The sequence below is a fragment of the Thamnophis elegans genome, chromosome Z (assembly GCF_009769535.1).
Source record: "Thamnophis elegans isolate rThaEle1 chromosome Z, rThaEle1.pri, whole genome shotgun sequence".
Lineage (NCBI taxonomy): Eukaryota > Metazoa > Chordata > Lepidosauria > Squamata > Colubridae > Thamnophis > Thamnophis elegans.
Window position 1 is genome coordinate 128,443,948 of NC_045558.1, and position 22,969 is coordinate 128,466,916.

The window sequence follows — 22,969 nt, forward strand, 5'->3', positions numbered from 1 at the left end:
CAGGCTGTGCTTCGTCCCAGCCAATCAGGGCGCAGCACAGGCTGTTGCTGGGTATACAATAGAATGGAATGGAATGGAATAGAATAGAATAGAATAGAATACTAATGCCCTTACATATACATATATTTTAGATCTCCATCTCTCTTTATGGATATAATCATTTTATTTTATTTTGTCTTGTGGCTCATGTGTTCCTGCCTCTGCAAGACCTCACATGTTTTGAAGTTGTTCACATATGTGACTGTTATACTGTCATTAGTAAATTAGTCAGTTTTCTCTTCCAAATCCTATGGGATTCCATGAAAATAAGAGCAACTAACACTGCATAATGGTATTTATTGTCCCCATCCTATTCCAACCCATAGCTGGGAACCCCAAAGCTCTGTGAGTTGTTTTGATAGTATGTCGCTCTCTCTAGAAAAACATCTCCAGAAGGCATATCAATCTGATCTACTTCAAAGATCTTGTTGCAGACAAAGGTATTTGTACACAGAAAGAAGGCACTCATGGAAGATGTTAGTATTTGTGGAGTTGCTTTTAATAGCATTGCCTGAAGTGGTGTGCAAGAATCCTAGCCTTCAATGTGACTTGCAGGAGCCTCTTCCTATTCGGCACACCTATCATCAGCTTGGCGAAATTAATGTTGCTGGCATTATTTCTGCCTTCTTTGCATCTTCTAATCCCGTTGATTTCATTCAAGATCCTTCTCAGGAATTTCATGATGGACTTGTGTAAGTATATCATTGATTTATTGTCAAGCTCTGAACCCTCCTGGTAAATCACATGATGCTTGAAATATTTTCCTTCAATTGCAAAAACTCCAGAAAGAAACTTCTAAAATGGGATATCTAGGTTTAGTTTATGTAAAGATATATTTCACTTCATTTTCCAGGTAAAGTCAAAATATTTGAAATAGAGATCAAATCTTCACTGGCATGCAGGTGCTAGATCTGCCCCTATCTGATCCCTAGAGGAAAGAAAGACCCTCTACTCCATTTTATTAAAGATGTTGGTTGCAGTAATGTGAAGCCAGCTCTGAATTCTTCTGTACTTGCAAGATACAAAAAAGCTTCATGCATAGCCCATTCTTCCTCCATCTCTGTGACCAGTCTGTTTCCAGCCAACCAGATAATGCTGAAATATTTGCAGATAATCCACATATTTCTCAGGCTTCACCTTGGGACGCTGGTACAAACAAGAGCTGGCTGTTCTGTCTTTATTACCTGTCATTCCCCCTCCCAATTTCCCATCACCTAGAAATACAGCTTTATTGCCCTTTCACACTCCCCACCTCTGCCTGATTTTCACAGTAGGAAGCCTTTGAGGTTCCAAGCTGAATCTGGCAGAGGTGACATTAGCCTTCTAAGGCACAGTTATGGTGGTCAGGTACTCTCAACACTTTAAGAACTTGCCACAGATTGTTGTGATCCACATAATCGAAGGTGTTAGCATGGTCAATGAAGGAGAAGTAGATGGTTTTCTGGAATTACATTGTTTTCTCTTATTCCAGCAAATGCAGGAAATTTGATCTCCAGTTCCTCTGCTTTTTCAAAAAAATCATTTGTACTTCTTAGTTCTGGGTTCATTTAAATCTGAAGCCTAATTTGTACCATTTTGAATATAACCTGGCTAGCGTGTGAAATGAGTGCAATTCTATGGCAGTTTTATAAATCCTAGTATTCATTATATATTTATCAGATGTGATCTGGCTTAAATAGCTTTTGCAATTAAACCACGGAGCTTAATTTTATTTTCTGCTAGTTATTTATTGTGCAATTCTATGTTATTTTTATTTTAAAAATCTCATATGTCATCTCTATCACTATTTTAGAAAGTTTGTGATGTTATTTATATGATACTGGACTACAAAAAAGTTTTTATCTTGTCTTTGTTTAAAGAAAAATTCTTTAATTAACATATGCATGCTTTGAATAAATGAATTATTTCTCCCTCCTTCAATTTGTTCCTCTCTGATTGCGTTTCAGGTTCATTCTTTTCTGAGAAATGTCAGATTCAACAACAGTGTTGGTGAACAGATCTCCTTTGATAAAAATGGAGAGTTCATTGGTGGATTTGATATTATCAACTGGATCACATTCCCAAACCAATCCTTTGCTAGGGTCAAAGATGGAGTGGTAGATCCCACAGCTCCAGCAGACAAGTTCTTCAATATTTCTGTAAATTCCATCACATGGCCAGTAGGCTTTAATCAGGTTAGTTTTTTGAATCTATATTTCTCTGCCTTTATTTAAATATCTTTATTGATTGAAGTCTCACAGTATCATCTCTGCCTAACCTAGGTACAAATTTTCTACAAAAGGAATGATACCAGTAAGACTTTTTTTTAAAAAAAACTTCTTGGTATTGTATATTAGGAAATATACTTTCCTGGCTCCCTGTTAGTTATGGGCTAATAATTTTAACTAACTGGCACATAAATTGTCTTTGAAGGGAGATGGTGATTAATGAACGCTACATATATTTATTTAATTATAATTTCAGGGCAATTATATCAAAAATTATGTCATGCTGCTACTTCATTTTTAATCTGTTGATTCCCCAGTAACTCTCCAAGTACTTCCTTTCCTCTCTGTATTTTAAAATATTCTTCTTTATTCATTGGTAGGAGTTACCTTTATCTTTGTGTAATGATCCTTGTGAGACAGGACACAGCAAGGCCAAGAAAGAAGGAAAGCTGTTTTGTTGCTATGATTGCCATCGGTGTCCAGAGGGGAAAATATCAAAGGAGAAGGGTAGGAAAATTCCAAAAATTATAGGACTAAGCCATGATGGCACAGCACTATAATTCCTAATAATTCACCTGCATTCTTATTTCAGACATAGATGACTGTTCTCCATGTCCACAAGGTCAATATCCAAATCCTGGGAAAAATATGTGCATTCCAAACGGATCATCTTTTTGTCCTATGAAGAACCTTTGGGGATCAGTCTGACTGTTCTTTCTCTTTGCTTTTCTTTAATGACAACATTGGTAATCACAATCTTCATGAAACACAAAGAAACTCCCATCGTCAAAGCCAACAACCGGAATCTCACTTATACACTCCTAGTTTGTCTTCTCCTATGTTTCCTTTGTGTCTTTCTATTTGTTGGGAGGCCCAATACGATTGTGTGTCTCTTTCGACAACCAGCTTTTGGCCTCATCTTTTCTGTGGCAGTTTCATGTGTATTGGCCGAAACCTTTCTTGTGGTTCTAGCATTCATGGCTACCAAACCTGGTTCCAGACTGAGGAAATGGGTGGGGGGAAAGATGGTCAGTTTCATTCTATTATCCTGTTCCATTGTTCAAATATGTATTTGTGCTGCATGGCTGATAACATCCCCACCATATCCAGATATTGATGCAGAGACAATTTCTGAAGAAGTCATCCTTGAGTGCAATGAAGACTCTGTCATGTTCTACTGCGTTTTGGGCTTTATGGGTTTTCTTGCTCTCCTTAGTTTCTCTGCTGCTTTTCTAGCTAGGAATTTACCTGACAGCTTCAATGAAGCCAAATTCATCACCTTCAGCATGTTGGTCTTCTGCAGTGTTTGGTTGTGTTTTATTCCAACCTATCTAAGCACAAGGGGAAAATATACATTGGCTGTGGAGATCTTCTCCATGATCTCCTCCAGTGCTGGCTTATTGTTTTGCATCTTTTTTCCCAAGTGTTTTATTATTGTGATGAGACCTGAACTGAATGATAAACATCAGCTCATGAAGAGAAAGTTTTAAGAAATCTTTATCTTTGATTGATACTTTTTATATCTGCATGTTGGAGAACAAATAACAGGGGTCTATAAAAACATAAATTGCAGCACAAATTAATGGATTGACATATTTATTGACATTATTGATTTATTGACATATTTTAGTATGTTATTGTGAGCGCTGATTAAATGTATCGATTCAATGTGAATTGTCATTTTCTCTTTCCTGATCATCTTAATTCATGTACAGCAGAATGTGTAAGAAGAAGTGTAGTCAAATACATGTAAGAATTTGTTTAAACATGGAAGGTCTATGATTTTTTTTCTGAAGAAATTGGACAGAGGGAATTCAATTGTAGTCATCACTCGGAACGCTTGGGATAAATTCAAAATCTGGCCTTTTACTCAATAGAAAAAAACAGAGAAATCTATGGCACAAAAAATAATTCTAGTAAATTCAAATAAATTCCATCAGAAATCCAATACATTCTAGTATCCAACTTGCGTATTCGTCTCCTTTTAAGAGATTCAATTATGATGACTGTGTAGAACAGCATGATTCATGGTCATAAATTTATTTGAGTAGATGAGATTTTTGGAACACTTGAATAACTGTTTAGAACTGCAGGGTCTATTGTAATAAGTCTGTTTGAGTAGATAGTTTTGCAACATTTGAATGAGAGGCACACTGTGATTCTAAGTGCTAGTTGATGACCCCAATGGGTTTAACTGTTTACACATGCTGGCAGAAGAGGCGTGCTCTGGATCCCATAGATCAAGGAATTTGGCTTACAGGGTACAGGAGAAAAGTCTTTTCTCTGCCTGCTGAGGTGATTACTTTGTTGCTACCTCCTCCTCATGCATACCTTACTCCCCTCTCCCATCTTGGTTAAATGAATTGTAAGTGAATTTTAAAGATATGCATTTTTGTTGTTTCATTATTCCTTATCATATTTTAATCATTGGAATATAAATTGTGTAGGATCATCTTGGCAAAATGGATGGCATAGGCATCAGCAATAGAAAAATCTCTCTTTGCTAATCTTATTTTCCAGCCTGATGTTTCATTTTGGTGGCACACTTTTTGGCTTTTTTCTTCTTCGTTGATTTTGCACCCTAGCTATTCATTTATAATTGCAACTGTCTTGTACATTGTTTGGTTGGTTTCTTGCAGTGAGTGGGTGTTTATATTTGATTTGAAATTACAAATATTATATTAGACATTACAGTATTGGTAATCTTTTAATACTTATGCTAGTCATATCTTTGGAACGAGTTTCAACATAGGGAACCTTATTCTGTGGTTTTTGTTCTCTTTTATCTGTTCAATTATTCTTTGCTTCAATTCTTCTAAATCTTTAGTTGCAGGGCTTTGTTCTATTTTCTTCTCAAAGTGAAAACAATTCTAGTTTCCTGTATTGCCAATTCCTTCTGGTTTGTCTCTACAATCTGAGTTACCTCTGGCAAGGCAGAGGTAGACCTTTTCAGTTCTTCCAATTCAGCTTCTGTGAATACTTTATTTCATACTATAAATCATTACTCATCTGCTAGCCTCTGTTTTGTTATTTCCAATTCTAGATTGGAATAGGTAGGTTATTTTCCAGAAATGGTGCATTCACTTCAAATGTCCTGTTATTCCTGGACTTGATCTGTAATAATAGATAATTAATTCTTTATTTTCAAACACTGGGTCAACATTGTGATCAACATTGTAGATGCTGGCCCTGGTTGCTTAGCCAACAGTCCTTTAGCTCATTTTTCACCAGATGTCCAGTAACTCCAAAACGTTAGCATGGTTCTTGTTGACACGGGCAATGGCACATGGGTTCCTCAGAACACAACCACACCAAGGCACTTAAATAACTGCCTCACTGGGGATTATTATGTTTTATTGCAAAATCACCATATGTTCAGATTGGATTTGGCATTTTTTAAATCTTCATATGAAATCCATGCCAAAGACTCTTCTGGTGGAGCCTTCTGGTGGAAGAAGTCAGGGGAGTTCTTAGCTTTCCTACAGATCCTCTTGGGCTTGTCTTCTAAGCCAGAAGAACCCCACAACCATGGATAGGGGGATGCTTTGGATTTTGACCCTTTTACTCAGGGTCTGCAACCAGTTTAACAGTCAGTTCAGTGATCACATGCTCGCATGCCTAACACACTTTTGCACATCATTCAAAATACAGCAATTTGAACCCCAGCTGCTTATATTCTAAGGCAGCCCCTGTAAGTTGAACTGCAGAGATGTGAAAATCAGTTGTGCCACGTAAATCAGTGGAGCCAGAAAGAAGGAAATATAGGACAGGATAGTGTGGCAGGTGGTTGGGTGAGGCCACTGATTTTCTGAACTACAAGTTCACCTGAACCTGCCCAATCTGGCAGAAGCCCACCACTACTTTTCCTTACTACAAGTTCACCTGAACCTGCCCAATCTGGCAGAAGCCCACCACTACTTTTCCTTACTTGGGCAGATGGGCACACTCAGACTTCTTCTTGAAGAAAAAGAAGAAGTAATTGGATGAATCCCAGAATGGGGCAGGGCAGTCCAGAAAGTTCACTGTGGAAGAATCAGCCATTCTCAATGGACAATAAAGGGTGTCTTCTTAAACACTAGGTTGGGGTTGTTCTTTTTTCCAATGTTTATCTTTCATACTGAAGAGGTTTTCTCTAGTTGCAGCCTGCCTTTTTTTTTGGGGGGGGGGGGGTCTATCATCATTTTGGAGGCTTTGTGATTGAAAGATAGTAAGGGGGAGCAGCTGGGATATCCAAGCCCAACAAAGAAACTGCAAATAACTTGGAATTGAGCATTGTGTAAACTATTCCTAAAAATACTTTTGCAATTTTGGCTTAAAGCTTTCAGAGAATTTTATATAATTAGCTGACTCTATAGATCTGTTTTTTTTTGGGGGGGGGGAGTATAAATAAAAACTCTCTGTACAAACTTCTGAGACTGCTATGAGGTGGGGGTGAACAATTTCATTTTTAACATCTCCTGAATCGCTATTTGTGGCAAAGCCTAAGTTTAGAGGCTTTTATATAATAGTGCTGATTCATCAATAGAGGAAGCCAAAGACTATAGTATTGCCAACTCTCTTTAAGGTTCCATTAGTCTTAAACCCACTGGAATATAATTTATAAATATGAAAATTTTAACTTTAAAATTAAATATTGTCATTTTAAACCCAAAGACATAGCTATGGAAAAGAAGACAGAAAAATTAGGCAGATGATCTGCAGCCTTTTATGGCTGAGTGTATGTTAAAAACACATAACCAAATTAAAAATGTCAGAAGAAGCTTGAGGCAAAGTTTGATTCACCAGCAAGGGAACTCTGGGAAGAAATCCAATGTCTGAAATAGGAAACAGTTGAAAGCCTGACTAGATTGTATGGAGCATAAATTGGGGAAGACAAACTCTTTATGTGAAGCTGAATTGAAAGAGATAATAATTCTGGAAGTTCAGATTAAAGAATTCCAATTTAGATTTTGTGGAATACCTGACCAACCAGGAGAACATATCAGATTAAGGACAGTGAAGGCCTTGGCTCAGTTAATAAATAAAGAGGAAAAAGAAATTTGGGCAAGATTTACAAAATAAATTCCAGATTTGCCATCATGATAAAGTTACCATGGGATGTTATAATTCATTTTGTAAGAAGAATAACAAAGGATCAGGTTCTGGATTGCCATTTTATCAGCTGGTATAAAAAAGATCAATGGAGTCATTTTATATATAAACCCCACTTTAAACCCAAGCTACCTATAGCAGATGAATATGGTAGATTTACAGTAGTTGAAATTGAACTCAATGGAATAAAATAAAAAATGTGTATAGGCCAAATGATGATAGAAGCATATTTTTTAAAAATTTAATGGACCAGTTACTGCCCTTTTCATTTGGAAAATGGCTTATGATGGGAGATTGGAATGGAATGACTACACAAGCTTTGGGTATCGATCAAGGGGATTAAACCCTCACAGGATAAATTATAAAAGTCTTCCTTTGAGATGATGGAAAATCGAATATTAATAGATTCATGAAGAAATAAAAATGGAGACACCAGAGAATATACCTTTTTTCCTGAAAGTCATTAATCTTTTTCAAGGATTGACGTGATATGGATATTTAAAAATCTCTCAAATAAAATTCTGAAAGTGGACATTCTGCCTAAATCTTTTTCTGATCATTATCCTGTGCTTCTGGTTTTAAGAGGAAAGAGCTCGATTTTTAGATGGAGATTAAATGAAGCTATTCTACAAAATGATTATAAAAGACCAAAAGGAAACTACAAGAGGCTTTTGATAATAATATAGGTAAAAGGACAAGCTTAATGACAGTATGGAATGCCAATAAAATGGTTATGAGGGGCCATGTTATACAGCACAATCATTTAGGAAACAAAAAATCTCAGGAAAAGACACAAAGGATATTGGATCCAATGAGACCGAAATAAACTGCAAAAGACACCCATAGATCATATAGTTTTACACCATATCAAATTCTTACAAAAACTATTGTCTATGTTAACAGTACAGGAAATAGAAACAAAATTGAACTAGGCACAACGAAGAAACTTCAAGTTTGCAAATAAACTAGGGAGATGGTTGGCATATAAATTAAGAAAGGAAAAGCAAAAGAAAATGTTTGGAAAAAAATTTGAAGGCTGTAATGTAATAAGATACAATGAATTTATTAAAAAAATCCTTTCATAATTTCTATTCAGATTTATACAAAACACAGGAGATAGATATGTCAAAAATAGATGAATATCTTTGAAGGCAACAGCTGCCTAAACTGAGAGGCATCAATGACTCGATAGCTGTTGTTGAGATATCAGAAGCCTTTAAAAAAATGAAGCCAGGCAGAGCCCCAAGCCCGGATGGTCTTACAAGCCAATTGTCAGGTCTGGAAGCCATCTTTTGAATTAGGCCTTCAGACCTGGGAAATTTATTGCTGTGGGAAAATGGGAGTGTGGATTGAATGGAGTGGGGTAGATATAGTCAAAATAACATTACTTTCTCTGTGAGTCAAGGACATCGTGTCCTGCACGTGGAGTGCCATGACAGGAAGTCATCTCCAGTTCCATTGGTGCTTCATTGGACCATGTTATGGACATGTGGGTGCCAGGCATGGACTTGGACTTTGGTTTGAGTGGGGAAAACCTGGAAACTTTCAGATTCAGGTTTTCCCAGATGTGCCAGTATGAAATCTCTAAGAAAATGGAACTTTGAGAAAGTTTCTCAAAGTCCTCTGCACATCCTCACATATTTTGAAGTTGTTCACATATGTGACTGTTTTACTATCATTATTAAATTAGTGAGTTTTCTCTTCCAAATCCTATGGGACTCCATTAAAATAGGAGCAACTGACACTGCATAATGGTATTTATTGTCCCCATCCTATTCCAACCCATAGCTGGGAACCCCAAAGCTCTCTGAGTTGTTTTGATAATATGTTGCTCTCTCTAGAAAAACATCTCCAGAAGGCATATCAGTCTGATCTACTTCAAAGAACTTGTTGCAGACAGAGACATTTGTACACAGAAAGAAGGCGTTCGTGGAAGATGTTGGTATTGGTGGAGTTGCTGTTAATAGTATTGCCTGAAGTGGAGTGCAAGAATCCTAGCTTTCAATGTGACTTTCAGTAGCCTCTTCCTATTCGGCACACCTACCATCAGCTTGGAGACATTAATATTGCTGGCATTATTTCTGCCTTATTTGCATCTACTAAGTCCATTGAGTTCATTCAAGATCCTTCTCAGACAGTTCATGATGGAATTATGTAAGTACATCATTAATTTATTGTTAAGTTCTTAACATTGTTGGTAAATCACATGATGCTTGAAATATTTCATCTAATGGCAAAAACTCCAAAAAGGAACATCTAAAATAGGATGTCTAGATTCATTTTATGTAAAGTTATATTTCACTTCAATTTCCAGGCAATAGAGTAGAGATCAAATTTGCATTTATAACAAATCACATCTAAATATCTATTATGCATTATATATGGTTATATTTATGAAGTTGTCACTGCATTTAAGAAAGGGGAAGGACATATTTCCCATGATAGGTTTTCTCATTGATATTTCCAAAATGCAGCCATTTCCTTCTGCATATATGCAGCTGTGGTTTGGTACTGGGCAATTCTCACAAACTAGAACATAGAAATAAGAATTATTAAACACATTCCACAAAATACGTTGTACTGAAGGATTGCAAGGCACATAATGTGAAACATTCTTAATGCATTTTTTAAATTGTTTTACAGAGTATTTTTTCAGAATTACCAGCATATCCTGGCCTTAGCATTTACTATACAACAGATTAATGAAAATCCCCAGATCCTAACCAACATCACACTGGGCTTCCACATTTTTAACAGCAATTTTAGCCCAAGCTGGACTTACTTTGCTTCAATGGTCCTACCTTTCACTCAGGGAAAATTCATCCCTAACTACAAGTGTGGGATCACAAATACTTTGGCTGCAGTCATTGGGGCACCTGACATCTCCCTTCACATGGCAAGTGTGCTGTGTATCTACAAAGTTCCTCAGGTAAGATTTGATGTAGATATACACTATCATTCTGCCATAAATCCCTACACATCTGCATTCTTCTCTATGTAAAAAGAAGAGACCTTTAGGATAAGTAGATATTATTTTTGCATGCATGATAAAGTTGGCATAATATCATGAGTAATCGTAAGTCCGAATAGATTGTGAAGCTATTTGACCTAGCAAATTCCAGATACTGAACTAAGGCTCAAATTTGAAATATTCACAATAAATTCCACAAAAAATGTATTTACTGATACTTCAAGATCGATATCTTGGTTGATATTTCCTAATTAACACAAATATTTACATCATATTTCAGTATATAAAAATAACAAAACACTCAAATCAATGTGTACATTTTCAATGGCTCACATATATGCAAGGATTGCAATTGCTATGTTTATCTTTCTGTAGTTGATATATGGCTCTGCTCCAGCCATGAATAAAGAGACTCAAGCAGTTTTCTTCCAACAAATGTTTCCGAATGAATCCCACCAACACAAGGGTCTCCTGCAGTTATTGCTGTATTTTAGATGGATCTGGATTGGAATTCTTCTAGTAAAAGATGAGAAAGGAGAGAAATTCCTCTGGCAGGTTATTTCCACCTTTTTGGAGCATGGCATCTGCATTGAATTCATAGCAGAGTTACCAAATGTAGCTTTTTATAGTGATTTTACTGATATGTTAGATGAAGGATTACATATATTCCATGTTCTCATGAACAGCACAGCCAATGTGATAATCTTGTATGGTGAAACTCAGTCCTTAGCAGTTCTGAGAACTTTCCTCCAGTTTTCAGAAGTGGAGGATTTGCCAAAGAAGAAAAAGATCTGGTTTATAACAGCTCAGACAGATTACACCTCAGTTACCTTTCATAAATCTTGGGATATCCATTTTCTACATGGTGCTTTATCCTTTGCAGTTCACACAAAGGGGATCCCAGAATTCCATGAATTTCTTCAGAACTTGAATCCAAACAACAACCAGCATGATCATTTTCGAAAAGTTTTTTGGGAACAGGCATTTGATTGCTTCTTTTCAAACTTGGAAACTGAGACCTCTGAGAAAAAGTGTACTGGACAGGAGAGGCTTGAGACTCTTCCCACATCTATGTTCGAAACACTAATGAGCGGCCAGAGTTACAATATTTACAATGCAGTCTACGCTGTGGCACATGCTTTGCAATCTCTCTCTCAATACAAATCCAGAGGACCAACAATGATGAAAGAAAGAAGGAAACATTTTCACAATCAAGTGTGGTGGCAGGTAAGTTTGTGGTGGAGAAACCATCATATCTGTAATTACAAGATATATCCATAAAATTAAGTGAACAATAATTTTTGTGGGATTGATACTAGGTTTAAATCTGAGATATAGTAATAGATTAACCAAATAAAACTTTGTATGTGTTCTGACCTAGGCTTCCTGATACAATAAAAAGCAGACACTTAGAACCAAATACATCCCCTCCTTACTACATTCCATAACTCTGCCATAAGTTCAGTCTATTAATAAATAGAATCTTTTGCAAATGGATTCTCAATCATGAATGAAAGAAAGAGAATGCTGAATAGATCCGAATACATGGCTTACATACATTTGGTATAACAGACCACTATCTTTAACTGTCATGGTCTTCTAAAATGATATACCGTATTTTTCAGAGTATAAGATGCACCAAGAGTTTGAACAGGCAAATTAAAAAAAAGGTTTTTCACTCTGGTGACCTCCCCAAAATGGCCCGTTTTTCATGAAACTGGTCATTCATAGCCTTTAGGAGGCTTATTGAATGTGGCTAGGGTGGGGGCAACTGAGCAAAAAATGGATTCAGGTGACCAAAAACCCTGTATTCAGTGTATAAGATGCACCCAGATTTTCACCATCTTTTTTGAGAGAAAAGGGTGAGTCTCATATTCCGAAAAACGCTTAAAACTGTAAGCTTTTTGCCTCTACTGCAACAAATTCCCAAACCAGAAATCCCCTTTAGAATTCCCTTACCTCATTTCCCCATAACAAGACAACTAATCTCATCATGGCAGTTTTCTTCCTGACAATGTCCAAAGTAATGTCAAGCTGACCTGAGTCTTATGCAGGGTACTTCAGCTGACTGCAGTTCTGCAGTTCGGCTGTTCAAATCTCACCGGCTCAGGGTTGACTCAGCCTTCCATCCTTCCGAGGTGGGTAAAATGAGGACCCGGATTGTTGTTGGGGGCAATATGCTGACTCTGTAAACCGCTTAGAGAGGGCTGAAAGCCCTATGAAGCAGTATATAAGTCTAACTGCTATTGCTATTGTTATGTTCTAATCAACCTTATACCCTTATTTTCCCAAAACAAACCCTTTACATAATTACTTATCTTAATGTTTTACAGATGAGCTGCTAAGGTTATGAAAAGTGTAAATATGGAGTCACTCAGGTTCTTTTCTTTTACAAGAATAATCCTATTTCTCTCAGAATCATAGATTTAAAAATGGATATTTAAGCCATCAGAACTAGCCCCTGCCTAGCGCAGGATTTCAAATTCTAGCATCTCAGCAGATGTTAATTATGCCTCTCTTTGAACGTATCAAGTGAAAGAAACGGAACTGCCCTTGATTCCCAATTATCACTGCTGAACCTCTTATACTGCAACTTTGTTTCATGGATAGAATATACTTTCTAAAAATAATTTTCCAGATTAATTTTAGATTTTTTTATTCTAAAAGAAAGTCTGTCTTCATTTATACTGTACATTTTACAGATCATCCTTACTTAACTATGGTAATTAGCGTTGCCAATTTCCTTTGGTAAGACATAAAATATGCTGTCCTTTGACCATGAAGCTTAGCAAATGCAATTCCAGCAGTTCCCAGTTACCATTGTTAAGCAAGGACTGTCCAGGTTTTTAAGCACCTCATGGATTACAACTTCCAATTTACTTCCAGTTTCTGCCTTGACTTTGCTTGAGGAAAGCCAGCAAGAAAGGTTTCAAATCAGAATCATGTTTTGCAACTTTGGGATGTTGCAAAAGTCAGAAATCCAATGGCCAAGTCCCAGTATTGTGATCATGCTATCACGGGGGTGTTGTGATAACTGGAAATTCAGGAAAGTCATAAGTACCAAACATTTGGAATTCAAATGTTTGCTGAACAAGTGACCATTGAGTGAGGATTACTTGTACTTAAATATTCCTGTGTTGTCTCATATGTAGAGACCTCCAAGATATTTTCAGCCAAAAACAGACCAGATTGAGAAATCAACACCATGTAGGTCAGGACTAATTTTATTGCAAGAGCTACAGTAACTGAATGTTGTAATGTGCTGAGTCCTGTGCTGAGTCCTCCATTATATTCTTTTTGTTTGATATAGTATGGCTTCTCTGAAATGTTTCCTCAATTCATATTTCTTGGTCAAGGTTCAAGCTCTTCTTATTTGACTGTTGCCTTGATAGCGGCTCTCCCTCTTGTCATTCAAGACCATTCATACGATCTTTAGAAATGTAAATATTTCCACATTCATAACACATTAGCTGGAGAAGAAGGAGCCTGACTGCCTTTGTCTTTTGCTAGCTGATCAGGAATGGGGATATCCAACATTGGAGCCCAGTTCTCTATATGAGCCTTGATTGAATGGATATCACCCCTCCAATTGAAGTGATCCTGAATCCCATCTAGGTTACCATAACTTAGCATGCCTTATGATTATTTTTCTCTCTGATTTGAATATAAGATAATATATTCAAATATATAATATCTATATGACATATTGTAGGTGGAAAGGTGTGTTTGTGTCTGTGTGCGTGCGCGTGTGCATGCATGTGTGTGTTTATGTACTCCGTTTTCCCCAAAATAAGACCACCCTGGATAATAAGCCCAATTGGAGTTTTGAGCACGTGTGCTAAAATAATCCCTCTTCTGAAAATTTGGCAACACAGCAGTAACCATGAGGTGACCATGCTCGTTACCTCCTGCACTTCAAAAATAATAAGACCTTCCTGAAAATAAGGTCAAATGCTTATGTTGGGGGTCAAAAGGAAATAAGAGGCTGTCTTATTTGATGGGAAACACAATATCTATCTATCTATCTATCATCTATCTATCTATCTATCTATCTATCTATCTATCTATCTATCTATCTATCATCTATCTATCTATCTATCTATCTATCTATCTATCTATCTATCTATCTACCAACTCTATCTCCATCTCCAATTCCATCTGTCTGTCTGTCTGTCTGTCTGTCTATTATATAGTTATATTTTGTTTTATTTTGTGAATACATTGTTACTAGTCTGGTGGATTTCAACAGTAATAATTGAAATCAAATTTTAGTATGGCTACGACACGTATAACAGCCTTTATAAGTAAGAATATCTAACTCTCTCATTCCCTGTGGTCCTCTTCTCCTTTTGCCTTCAATCTTTCCCATATCAGGGTTTTTTCCAATGATTCCTCTCTTCTCGTTAGGTGGCCAAACGATTTCAACTTTAGTTCAGTATCTGTCCTCTAAAGGACATTCAGGATTGATTTCCTTTAGGATTGACTGTTTTACTCTCCTTGCAGTCCAAGGGGTTTTAAATAGTTTTTCCAGCACCACAAGCATCAACATTTCAGATTTGTGGTCTAACTCTCACAGCCATACATTACTATTGGGAAAACAATAGCTTTCATTATATGGACTTTTTTCAACAAGGTGACATCTCTGCTTTTTAATATGCTGTGTAGGTTTGCCAGAGCTTTACTCCCAAGGAGCAAGTGCCTCTTAATTTCATGGCTGCAGCCACTATAAGAAGTGATTTTGGAGCCTGACAAAATAACTCTGTCATTTCTTTCATTTCTTCCCCTTCTGTTTACCAGAAAGTGATACCACTGGATCAGAGGTGACATTCAATTTTTCCCTACCAGTTCTGTGGGTGTGGCTTGGTGAGGGGATCCTATGACTGAGTGCACTTTGCCAACATGATGTCACTCATGGCCATGCCCACTGTCACATGTCCCCACCACTTCCATGTCAAGTCCACATAACATGGTAGGAAAAAATATATGGATGAACACGAGAAGGCTGTGGCAGAGAGAATCCAAAAGTTTCTCCCTCCAATCACAGCAGAGCTGCTTGGGCCTGTTCCTGGGGGACCATAAAGGGAGAAGCAGTACCACTGTGAATGGAGGGAGAAACATTTGGATTCTCCCTGTGGCATTTAACATTGAACTCTATAACAGAGAGAATCCAAATGTTTCTCCCTCTGTTTACAGAAAAACTCCTGCTTTATTTTTTAAATAGAAAAAAAATCAATCCGTTCACTTTAAGAGGAGAAATGAGAAACGTTGCGAGCACTTCAATCCACAAAGTATAGTTACAAAGAAAAAAAAAGCTTTCCAAAGGAATTCAATATAAGTTAATTTCGCCGCTTACTTCTTTTGTTTAAGGATCTAATTTGGCTCTAAAGAAAAATTTCTTTGGGCAGTCTTTCGCAAAAAAGAAAAACTACCTCACCAGATGGACTCACTTTCTCTTTTCACTTCCTTCCTTCCGGAGCCGTCCCGACTTCATCAGCCTGGGGGCTTCCTGTTTACCGCCAGCTTGAAGTGCTTCCCTTGAGTCAATCAGGGACTTTGCAATGTCCCTGAGACCAGCAAGGCTTCGTCTTCCTGATCACCATCTTTGCAGGACGATTTAGGTCTCAATGGGCTGTCCCACGGCAAAAGTGTCAATGGATGTCTTGGAGCTCCTCCTTCCTCATGACTATAGTTGTTTTAATGTTTCTTTATAACAAATATTCCAAAACGTAAAACAAAACCACCTAATGGCATTCCATTATCTATTTTATTTCCATTTTTTTATTTTTTAAATAAAAACAAATAAAATCATCCTCCATTACAAAGTTGTAGAAAGTGTGTCAATTGGTTACACAGAGTTTCCATGCATCCCTTTCACTGTCATCATCTCTAATTCATATCAAATTACCTACTTTACATCATATATATTTATATATGGTTGTTATCTTCATACCTCATCCTTCATATGACTATAGCTATTTTAATGCCTCTTTATAATAAACATTCCAAAATTTAAAACAAAACCACATAGTGGCATTCCCTTATCTATTTTTAATATCATCCAATCACATTATTCCTTTATAACAAATTCAAAATAAAAAATAATAATTATTTTTAATAACAAAGTTTTAAAACCTCTTTTCTTAATCATTGTTTACAACTTTTATCCAATTCCCTTTTATCCTCTCAATACAAATTATTACATTATTATCATTATCAGTCATTTATTTAGTAATATTGACTAAGTTTAACTAACTTTTCCCCCTTTTTTCACCATTTAAAATTTTAACCAAATTTCCTCTTATCAAACCAATACACACACACATTATTATCCTTATCATTTATTTATTTAACTTTATCCATTAACACTATATTTTTAACATAATGCTCTAATTTTAACAAAAAATTTAAACCGCTTTTCTTAATCAGATAGTGGCTTAGTGGTTAACACATCTGCCTAATATGTAAAACAGCCCAGGTTCGAATCCCAGTAAGGGTATGGCTAGCGGATAAGATCTAAATAGCTTGAAATAGATCTATACTAGTCTCCCTTTATTTATTTATCAGCACAAATACTACGCACACAAACACACAGACACACAGACACACACACACACACACACACGTATATATATATGTGTGTGTGTGTGTGTGTGTGTGTGTGTGTGTGTGTGTGTGATATTTAAAGTCACAACCCCTGGTATGCCCAAATATGGGAGGAAGATCACACTTCCATTCTCTGTCCTTCGACTCGTCACAAGAGACCATCCAGACAGAAACCCAATATTTTTTACTGTTGCCTCTTTGTTACATTTGTTATATTTGTGCTGATAAATAAATAAAGGGAGACTAGTATAGATCTATTTCAAGCTATTTAGCTCTCATCAGCTAGCCATACCCTTGCTGGGAATCGAACCTGTGCTCTATTGCCTCTCAGGCAGATGTGTTAACCATTGAGCTACCGAGCTCGACTCCTTATCAGCCAGGCCAGGGTGAAAGGTATATATTGAAAGTCGCAACCCCTGGTATGCCCAAATATGGGGGGAAGATCACATAACTAGCTGATGAGAGCTAAATAGCTTGAAATAGATCTATACTAGTCTCCCTTTATTTATTTATCAGTACAAATATAACATATATATATATATATATATATATATATATATATATATATATATATATATATATATATATATATGTATGTTATATTTGTTTTCTGAGGTTTTCGCGGGTGTTAGTATGTAGGTCTTTGGTTGTTCGTGTTTTCTCCTGCGTAAAATTGGAAGTGTCTTGGCGATGTTTCGACCAAGACTCATTCGTCATCTTCAGGCTTCGTGCTTCCAGGAGCAATGTAAACAGCTGAGATCTCACATTGCTTCCAATTTTACGCAGGACAAAACCCGAACAACCAAAGACCTACACACACACACACACACACACACACACACACACACACACACACACACACATTTTTATCATTATCAATTATTTATCTAACTTTATTCATTAACGCTACATTTTTAACAGAATGCCCTAATTTTAGCAAAATTTTAAACCTTTTTTCTTAATCATTGTTTACAATTTCTATCCAATTTTCCCTTTTATCATGTCAATACAAATTATTACATTATTATCATTATCAGTCATTTAATATAACTATGTTTAACTTACTTTCCCCTTTTTTCACCATTTAAATTTATACCAAATTTCCTCTTATCAAACCAATACATATGTATACCTTGTTATCATTATCAATTATTTACGTAACTTTATCATTATCACTACATTTTTAACATAATGCTCTAATTGTAACTAAATTTGACTAGTATTTTATTATTAGTTTTCATATCCCAACCTGTGTCTTTCTAATAATAGTGTAGTCCTATTTCTTTTGCTATTTGTGGCATTGATCTTCTGGTTATTTCCTTAATCAAATTTGTTTGGACATCTCTTCACAAGTTTTTGCTTATTACATATCTTATAAAATCTTGAAACCCTCCATCAGCTTTCTTAATCAATTTATCTTTGGTTATCACTAGTATTTTGATCAAAATTTCTCTCCTTAAGTCCCTCCATTCTTCTGTTTTTCCTTTTTCTATACGATGAAATCTGTAGTAAAGCACCTTTCCATCTATCTTCCCTTTTCTTGTTCCACTGTTTCCATCTCCATCCACACTCAGTTCACTATCAATATCCATGGTTATCTTTCCTCTTTGTTCATTTTTCCACTGGGTTTTTAGAACTCCAGCCTCCACTTTTTCCATTTGCTGAATATCTTTTTTTGCTGAGTATCTTCCATTTTTCCATCAGGTTTTGCCACATTAAAATTTATATTTCCAAAACTTTCCAATCTCTTCTCAATTCTCTTTGTTGTTACTAATAATTTTTGAATTCCTGACATAAACTGTTGTAGTGTTATGGTTTCTTTTTGAAGTAATGTCATCCTTGCAATTAATAAACACTGCCACTCTTGTTTTCACTTCTTTCCAGCTAGCAACAAGAAACCAGAGAGCACCTGTGTAAACAATCCATGCCCTTTTTTATAAACACTCTGAAGCCTTTGAAGTGCAAGATCAAAATAATCAAAGGGAACAAAGAAAAAGCAATGTTTCCAGGTCTCAACCTCCAAACTCCAAGTGGCAGTGTAACTTCTTTTCCCTCTAAAGTTGCTACCCTCTTTATATAACTTTTAAATTTTCTTTATGTTTCAGGCTTAGAAGAAATGAATGAAATGAAACCAAATAAAAAGAAGACATCCATCCCAACCAATATTGTAGAAGTAAAGGGGAAAAAATTAATCCATAGATAAAAAAGGAAATAGAACAAGAAAATCTGAAACTTTCACTTTAAAAAGTAAAAAAAATATTCACAAAACTTCCATCAATAGAAAAAAAGATAACACACTGTCCAAGAATGCTTAATTCTGCAACTTTTTCCTTTTCTTTACCAATTTAATTTAACTTCAATCTTTTTTGGGCACTCTTCTAAAAATAAAATTTCCTCACCAGATGGACACACTTTCTCTTTCCACTTTCCTCTCGTTGCAGAGCTGTCCCAACTTCAGTAACTTGGGGCTGTGCTTATGTTGCCAGCAAGAAGAGATTCTCTTGAACCAATCAGGGACTTTGTGGTGTCCCTGAGATCAGCAAGACGTATTCTTCCCTGTCACCATCCCTTCAGGATGGTTTAGGTCCAAATGGATCATCCAGCAGCAAAAGTGTCATTGTGACGTCAGCTCTCCTCTCCTTAATTTTATTTATTTTTGGTGTTTTTTTATATTGCAACTCTATGTTAGTTTTATTTCAGTAATCCAAAAAGTTATCTCTACCTCTTTTTTAGAATGATTGTTATGTTATTTGTTCGATACTGGCCTACAGCTTAAATAAAAAAGTGTTTATATTATCTATGTTTAAACAGTGGCGGGTTCCTACTAGTTCAGCTGAACTGGTCCAAACTGGTAGGAACCCATCACTGGTTTGCCAGTCTACCATGCCCCCAAACCGGTTCTCCCGGCAGCACCATAGGAGCTGCCAACTTAGAATAGAATAGAATAGAATAACAGCAATAGCAGTAGACTTATATACCGCTTCATAGGCCTTTCAGGCCTCTCTAAGCAGTTTACAGAGAGTCAGCATATTGCCCCCAACAATCTGGGTCCTCATTTTACCCACCTCGGAAGGATGGAAGGCTGAGTCAACCCTGAGCCGGTGAGATTTGAACCGCTGACCTGCTGATCTAGCAGTAGCCTGCAGTGCTTCATTTAACCACTGCGCCACCTTCCAGAGTTGGAAGGGACCTTGGAGGTCTTCTAGTTGAACCATCTACCTAGACAGGAAACCCTATAACATTACAGACAAAGTGTTATCCAATAACCTCTTAAAAACCTCCAGTGTTGCAACATTCACAGCTTCTGGAGGCAAGTTATTCTAACTGTCATGAAATTTGTTTTCAGTTCTAAGTTGCTTCTCTCCTTGATTAGTTTCCACCAATTGTTTTTGTTCTACCCTTAGCTGCTTTGCAGAATAGTTTGACTCCCACTTCTTGGTGGCAGGGCACTGAGATATTGGAACACTGTTATCATGTCTCAGCTAGTCTTTCTTTTCATTATACTAGACATACCCAGTTCCTGCAACGATTCTTCATATGTTTCAGCCTCCAGTCCCCTAATCATCTTTGTTGCCCTTCTCTGCACTCTTTCTAGAGTCTCCACATCTTTTTTTACCTTGTGGTGACCAAAACTGATTGCAGTACTTCAAGTGTGGTCTTACCAAGGCATTATAAAGTGGTATTAATACTTGACATGTTCTTGATTCTATCCCTCTGTTTATGAAGCCTAGAACTGTGTTGACCTTTTTGAGATCTGCTGCACACAGCTGGCTTATATTTAATGTTTTTGCTTCTGTGCATGCACAGAATGATTTTTATCGCTCTGCACATGTGCGAGCAGCTGCACCAAGCACATGTGTAGCGCATCCATAAGGGATTCAGCAGTAGAGATTGCCAGAACACACCCCTGGTTTAAACAAACATTCATATGTATATTTTGAATATATGCATTATTTCTCCCTCCCCCTGTCCTGTTCTCTCTTTGTTCCTATCTGAATATCAATGTATTTCAGGTTCATTCTTTTCTGAGAAGTGTCAGATTCAACAACAGCGTTGGTGAAAAGATCTCCTTTGATAAAAATGGAGAGTTCATTGGTGGATTTGATATTATCAACTGGATCACATTCCCAAACCAGTCCTTTGCGCGGGTGAAAGTTGGAGTGATAGATCCCACAGTTCCAGAAGAGAAGTTCTTCAATATTTCTGTAGATTTCATCACATGGCCAGTAGGCTTTATTCAGGTTAGCTATTTGAATCTAGATTTGTCTGTATTCATTTAAATATATTTATTGATGAAAGTCTCAGATTATCATCTCTGACTAACCCAGATACAAATGTCCTGGGGTAGGAAAAAATATCAATACAGTTTTATTACTTTTGTAGCAATTGCTTTTGAATATTGTATCCTTTCCTGGCTCCTTGTTAATTATGGACAATGTTTTTAAGGTTTCGAAGTAAGAGCTGCAAGCCAGTATTCTAGATTGCGGACTTCAAAGTTCCAAAGTTAAGAAAACCAAATTTAATTAGCCAGCACATAATATTTCTTTGGACAGTGATGATGTGGGTTATCAAAGACCATAAATATCAATAACTGTAGAAATTTAATTATTATTTCTGACCAATTTTAACTACAATTATGTCATCACATTATTTTTCATCTCTTGATTCGATAGTAACACTAACTCTCCAAGCACTTCCTTTCCTCTCTATATCTAAAAATATTCTTTTTCATTCATCAATAGGAATTACCTTCATCTTTGTGTAATGATCCTTGTGAGACAGGATACAGCAAGGCCAAGAAAGAAGGGAAGTTGTTTTGTTGCTATGATTGCCATCGGTGTGCAGAGGGGAAAATATCAAAGGAGAAGGGTAGGAAATGTCTAAATATAATAGGACTAAGACATGATGGCACAGCACTATAATTTCTATTAATTCACCTACATTCTTATTTCAGACGTAGATGATTGTTTTCCATGTCCAGAAGGTCAATATCCAAATCCTAGCAAAAATATGTGCATTCCAAAGCGGATCACCTTTTTGTCCTATGGAGAACCTTTAGGGATCAATCTGACTGTTCTTTCTCTTTACTTTTCTTTAATGACAACTTTGGTAATCACAATCTTCATGAAACACAAAGACACTCCCATCGTCAAAGCCAACAACCGGAATCTCACTTATACACTCCTAGTTTGTCTTCTCCTCTCTTTCCTTTGTGTCTTTCTATTTGTTGGGAGGCCCAATACGATTGTGTGTCTCTTTCGACAACCAGCTTTTGGCCTCATCTTTTCTGTGGCAGTTTCTTGTGTATTGGCCAAAACTTTTGTTGTAGTTCTAGCTTTTATGGCCACCAAACCTGGTTCCAAATTGAGGAAATGGGTGGGTGGAAGAATGGTCAGCTACATTATTCTTTCCTGCTCCTTTGTTCAAATATGTGTTTGTGCTGTGTGGCTGATAAGATTCCCACCATATCCAGATTTTGATACACAGTCAATGTCTGAAGAAGTCATCTTGGAGTGCAATGAAGACTCAGTCATGTTCTACTGTGTTTTGGGCTTTATGGGTTTCCTTGCTCTGGTTAGCTTCTCTGCTGCTTTTTTAGCTAGGAATTTACCTGACAGTTTCAACGAAGCCAAATTCATCACCTTTAGCATGTTGGTCTTCTGCAGTGTTTGGCTGTGCTTTATTCCAACCTATCTAAGCACAAGGGGAAAATATACCTTGGCTGTGGAGATCTTCTCCATGATCTCCTCCAGTGCAGGATTATTGGTCTGTATATTTCTTCCCAAGTGTTTTATTATCGTGATGAGACCTGAACTGAATGATAAACACCAGCTCATGAAGAGAAAGTTTTAACAAATCTCTCTTTGCCGAGAGAGAGATGGACACAGAGAGAGAGAGAGAGAGAGAGAGAGAGAGAGAGAGAAAGAGAGAGAGATAGGTAGATAGACAGAGAGAGAGAGAGAGAGAGAGAGAGAGAGAGAGAGAGAGATAGATAGATAGATAGATAGATAGATAGATAGATAGATAGATAGATAGATGTTGGAGAACTTATCCATTT

At 36.7% G+C, this 22,969-nt stretch overlaps 1 protein-coding gene across 1 annotated transcript; it reads left to right on the forward strand.

Moving 5' to 3' along the window:
- Window positions 1–513: 513 nt before the first annotated feature.
- Window positions 514–22,764, forward strand: LOC116521742 (vomeronasal type-2 receptor 26-like). Its single transcript, XM_032236402.1, has 10 exons — window positions 514–731; window positions 1,311–1,386; window positions 1,986–2,213; window positions 9,358–9,491; window positions 9,981–10,266; window positions 10,684–11,381; window positions 13,461–13,515; window positions 20,925–21,152; window positions 21,654–21,780; window positions 21,866–22,764. Exons 1-10 carry the CDS (start codon window positions 514–516, stop codon window positions 22,762–22,764), a joined length of 2,949 nt encoding a protein of 982 aa, XP_032092293.1.
- The last annotated feature ends 205 nt before the right edge of the window (window positions 22,765–22,969 follow it).